Source organism: Triticum dicoccoides, chromosome 3B (genome assembly GCF_002162155.2).
Source record: "Triticum dicoccoides isolate Atlit2015 ecotype Zavitan chromosome 3B, WEW_v2.0, whole genome shotgun sequence".
Taxonomy (NCBI): Eukaryota; Viridiplantae; Streptophyta; class Magnoliopsida; order Poales; family Poaceae; genus Triticum; species Triticum dicoccoides.
The window spans coordinates 267,780,226-267,785,539 of NC_041385.1; the positions used below are offsets into that span (position 1 = coordinate 267,780,226).

Below are 5,314 nucleotides of genomic sequence, written 5' to 3' on the forward strand. Positions count from 1 at the left end.
TCGCGCGTCGAAGCCTGGTTCTCTGGGGTCGACTGGAACTCTTCGCCCCGCACTGAGCTGACGTCTGTCATCTTGCTGCCGAGGAGCGTAAGACCCACCCCTCGGAGGGGAATTGGGCACTCGACGCCTATCGTCTCGGTCGTGTCGGTCTCCATATTGGTCTCTCCGATTCTCGCGTCCTTCACGCCGCGGAGGCGATCTGGGACTGTGAGCCGACTGAACCGTATTCGCAGCGACGGATCGACTGTGAATTCTGTTGCGCGACTGCGACACGGCTGAATTCTGATCTCCTGCTGCCCGGAGCAGATCCCTGATCTACATCAAGCCTCTGCCAGCTTCCGACTGAGAGGGCTGGATGGACTCTGCTATACGGGTCGCAGCTGCTAAATTCTGGATTGGGGTTCGATATACCTGAGTCGGCGGGAAGAGTTGACGTCGACTGGCGTTGGGAACTCGTTGCCGCGCGCGCTCGTCGAGTGCTCGCTGAAGATTCTCCAAGCGAGCGCGTTCGGCCAAGTTGGCCAAACGTGCCTCCTCCAAGGCGCGAGCCTCGGGGGTTTCTCCTGCGATGGGAGTATGCAGGGCATCCACGTTCCTGCGGCGAAGTTCCTCTCTTTGCAGAGAGTCGAGTGGCTCGGGCTGGTACTCTTCGTGGTCTCGTGCGGGGTCGCCTCCGTCGCCTGCCCCACCATCACGGGCGAAGCCAGGGGGACTGCGGGGCCCGTCGACCATCAGGATTTCCGCCGCTGGATCACTGCTATCGCACTCGGATGTAGTCTCTACGAAGCCAGTCGACAGATCGAACAGGCCGTAAAGAGATTCGTCGGGCTCGATTGCCGCAACTTGGGTGGTGGCCGTCTGGCGAGCCACCGCGTGCCTCACCCACCGCTGAAGCCTCGACCGGCCCAAGCGCTTGCGCTGGCGGGAGACCGGGAGGGTGGCCGATGGGGGAGTCGACCGATACGGGGTCGGCGGTTGCCGCAGCAGAACGCCGCGGACACATGCGCGAAAATACGTCGCACCGCGGACGGGGAGCGCATCGACGTCGAGAGGAGCCTCCTGGAGCCAGGCGGAGTCGTCGGCGACGAAGTGAGAGCACCGAGACGGATCTCTCGACCCTCAACCAAAACTCCAGCAGCCACCATGATGGAAGTACTCGGAAGAATCGCAACTTCTCCACAAAATCGCTAAAACACCTGCCCCACGGTGGGCGCCAACTGTCGTGGTTCTAAGCCTGACAGTAGAGTGGGGGTAGGTATGGAGAGGCAAGGTCCTAGCTATGGAGAAGTTGTAAACACAAGAGATGTACGAGTTCAGGCCCTTCTCGGAGGAAGTAAAAGCCCTACGTCTCGAAGCCCGGAGGCGGTCGAGTGGATTACGTGTATATGAGTTACAGGGTGCCGAACCCTTCTACCTGTGGAGGGGGGTGGCTTATATAGAGTGCGCCAGGACCCCAGCCAGCCCACGTAATGAAGGGTTTAAGGTACATTAAGTCTGGAGCGTTACTGGTAACGCCCCACATAAAGTGTCTTTACTATCATAAAGTCTATTTAATTACAGACCGTTGCAGTGCCGAGTGCCCCTTGACCTTCTGGTGGTCGAGTGAGTCTTCGTGGTCGAGTCCTCCAAGTCAGTCGAGTGAGTCCCTCGTAGGTCGACTGGAAGGTGATCTCTTCTACGGGTGTCCTTGGGCAGGGTACTTAGATCAGGTCTGTGACCCTACCCTAGGTACATGACCCCATCACCACCACCATGCCATCGTGCTGCCGGAGCTCTCCCTCAACTTCTCCTCTCCCCTTGCTGGATCAAGAAGGAGGAGACGTCCCCAGGCTGTACGTGTGTTGAACGCGGAGGCACCGTTGTTCGGTGCCTAGATCGGATTTGGCCGCGATCTGAATCGCTTAGTGAACGACTCCACCGACCGCGTTCTTGCAATGCTTCCGCATCGCGATCTTCAAGGGTATGAAGATGCACTCCCCTCTCTCTCGTTGCTAGTTACTCCATAGATTGATCTTGGTGATGCGTAGAAAATTTTGAATTTTTGCTACGTTCCCCAACAGTACGCCCCCGACTCGCCATTGTGGGACACTTGGTTCCGCGATGAGCACGACACGCGGCGGTCGTCCTTCTTCGCCGGCACGTCGACGGGGCCACGGCGGCCACGCCCAGAGCGCCGAGCGGCTGCTCCCCAGGAGCTCGGGCGTAGGCGGGTGCGCGGCCTCACGCCCACGCCGTCGCCTTCGCTATCTCCATCGCCACCAGCACCTCCTCGCATGACAGCGGAGGAGGAGGCCCGTCTCATGGCGCGTGTCATGGAGGACTCCATGCGCACGCACGATGAGCGCCAATGGGAGGGCCTCGAGGAGATGATGGCCCGCTCCACCGCCACGAGGTAGCCATCCCCGAGCTGGAGATGGTGGTCGTGGAGCCGAAGATGGAGGAGCCGGTGGCCGCTTTCCACCCGGTCTGCTGGGCCAAGGGTGGGGCTGGTCCTGCACTGCTCCGGAGATGGCCGCCGGCGTGGGCGTGAACTGGTGCGCCACTCCGCCGCGGTCACCGGAGCGGGAGGCGTCGCCACGGGAGGAGGTGGTGCAGGCACCTCCCGCCGTCCAGCCCGCCCCCGTCTACCACGCACCGCCGGCCCACCTCTGGACGCCGCCGGCCTACATCGACCTCATTAGCGACGACGACGACAACGACGGCCATTGAAGACGGCCACAACATCGACGGGCATGGGCAAGAGCGCGCGCTCGGCGGCCGTTTTTCTTTTCTTTTTTGTATTTAATTATTAATGCCACTCGGACGTGAAACTGGACCGTTTTATGGCCGTGACCCCCTAACTAAGTGTTATGTTTATTAAACTGCGTTTATTTACCTTTTTTAGTCATTTTATTTTTGTTTTCTGTTTTTTTTAATCATGGTCTGACATGGACGTGATTTGGGGTGCGGCGGCGCGGTGGATGGACGCACGACCTAACAAGGCCGGACACGAGCGAATCCATCGACGCGCCAAAGGGACAAAATCCGACCAAACCGGACGTCCGGTTTGGGATCGTGTGGTGGAGTTGGCCTAATCTCGTCCACCGTTTATGTCTGCAGCGCACGATGGCAACGCTCCAAATCTCTGCTCATCTACGTTGCGTGCGTTGCTCCATCCATGACCATCCCTCTGTCAAAAAAGTACGGAGTAGGTGAAAGGCAGAGCACGTTTAAGACCATAACACGAGCACAACACTTTGTAAATTGTAATGCAGTACTACTACTTGGATTAGACTACAAGTGATTAACATCATCATTGACCGCCACTAATCCACTTTACAAAACTCCTAGTACGATCTCAACAAAAAGGATCTCCCACGACAGCATCTATGCTACTCCCTCCATGATCAAGCTAAACCATCGACCACTACCGACCATCTGATCCCTCACATCGGGAGGACCGACAAGACACTAAAAGCGCTAGCATAAGAAAAGGAAAAAGACTAATCCTTGAGAAGTTCAGATCATCCCCCAGCTCTCCAACGTCGGGAAGGAGGACACGGCGGGCGGCGCGCTCATCATCGCCTCCAGCTCCTGCATCAGCCGCAGCGACGAGTCGCCCGCCATCCCGGGCATTGCTGTCGCCGCCGCCGCTCCGCCCGACGTCTTGTCCTCCCAACGCTGCTGCCGCAGCGACGGCGCCTGGCCCTGGTCCAGCAAGAAGCAGGCGGACGTGTCCAGCGTCGGGAGCACGAAAGCGAGCGGGTCCGGCCTGGGCGGCGCTGGCACGGCGGAGGCTCTCTCCGCGCCGGGAAGGGCGTAGCCGGTGATCTCCTGCACCATGCGACGGAAGTTGGCCGGGTCGGCGGTGATGTACGTGGTCTGCGGGCGGCGGGACACCCGGGGCTTCCGCTTGGAGACGCGGCCCGTGCAGTGCCGCGCCGCCGCCGCGGAGGCTGGCCTGCAGCTTACGTACGGGGCGCAGGACAGCTCGGACGCGGAGGAGGTGGTGGTGGAGGAGGAGGAAGGGGTCGGGGAGGAGGGCGAGGCGGAGGCGGAGGCGCGAGCGAGCGCGGTGGCGAGCGCGTCGTTCTCGAAGGCGGCGGCGGCAGAGGAGAACCAGGCGGCGTATTGCCAGGGAGCCGGGGCGGACGCGGGGAGGTGGGACCAGGCGGTGTCGAGGCTGGCGCAGGTGTTGGCCATGGGAGGGAGAGGGAGTAGCTTTGCTTCCTGGATTGGGTTTGAAGGTGACTGATGCCGAGGGAGAGCGCGGCGGGGATTTATAGAGGAAGAGGAAGTGAGCGGCATACACTTACAGGATGGCGCTGGCCGCGGAATGGTAGACGTACCCAGAGCCAGCGGAGTATATTTCTCTTTTTTACTCCTACTTAATAGTATAAATAATCTTTTCTTTTGAAAATAAATAAATAATTTTTTCTTTTGAAAAGTTAAATGATTTTGGTAGGGTTCACGATGACGGTGAGACAGAACGGGCATTGGACATGGGGGGTGGAGAAACCGCGTTGCGGCGTGGGCGAGCGCGGTGGGCACGGCGGCGTGTGTGTGCTGCTGGCTGCTGGCCGCTGCCGGTGCCACACCCGTCCTGCCGGCTAATCGTCTCATCACGCCACGTCGCCTCTTTTCCTTCTCTAATCTCTCTTCTCTTGGCGTCGCTGCTGCTTCTCGAGAAAGCCATCTCTTTATTTATTTTTCCCGGTTTCTTTCTCCTTCCCAGAGGACACTGACCGTTGCCCTGTGACAGTCATGCATCTTGCTTCCCAAGCTAGCCAAGCCAGGTGGCCCTGTGGCAGTCATTCTTCTTGCTGCCCAAGCTAGCCAGGGCTGCCTTGTTCCCTTAGCCTTGTGAATCCTAGCCGATCTTAACTGCGGAGCTGCAAATATTTATTTAAGAACAGTAAAACTACACCTAATCCCTGCCCTCTCACTAATTAGACGTTTCTGGTCGTTGGATTTCATTAACTTAGCATTCTTCACCGCTGGATCTTTAGTTAGTTGTACCTTAATCGCGAAGTGGGCGAAGTGGGCTAAATGTCGCAAGGGCAGTTGCTCCCGTAGCTTTTTCTGACCACTCTGGTTAATTGGGCTGCATCCGGCCCGTTTTCCCTGCTTGGGCCCAACGCAATGAACGAACCTCACAGCGAGTGCCGCTCCGTCTCCTTTTCTCAAAAAAAAAGGTACCACTCCGTCTCGAAGGATCGTTCTACAGAGAGTGGATGGCGGCGCTCGATGCGGCCGGCGCGGCTTCGATGTGGGTGGCCAGCGTATGAATCCAGGCGAGGCACCAGTGGATCCAGGCTATAAGTGCCGGGCGCGA

At 58.7% G+C, this 5,314-nt stretch overlaps 1 protein-coding gene across 1 annotated transcript; it reads right to left on the reverse strand.

The window, feature by feature from the left end:
- Nucleotides 1-3,259: 3,259 nt before the first annotated feature.
- LOC119281239 (calmodulin-binding protein 25-like) lies at nt 3,260-4,207 on the reverse strand. The gene has a single exon (XM_037561824.1). The coding sequence runs from the start codon at nt 4,180-4,182 to the stop codon at nt 3,499-3,501; it is 684 nt and encodes a 227-aa protein (XP_037417721.1). The 5' UTR covers nt 4,183-4,207; the 3' UTR covers nt 3,260-3,498.
- Nucleotides 4,208-5,314: the final 1,107 nt, after the last annotated feature.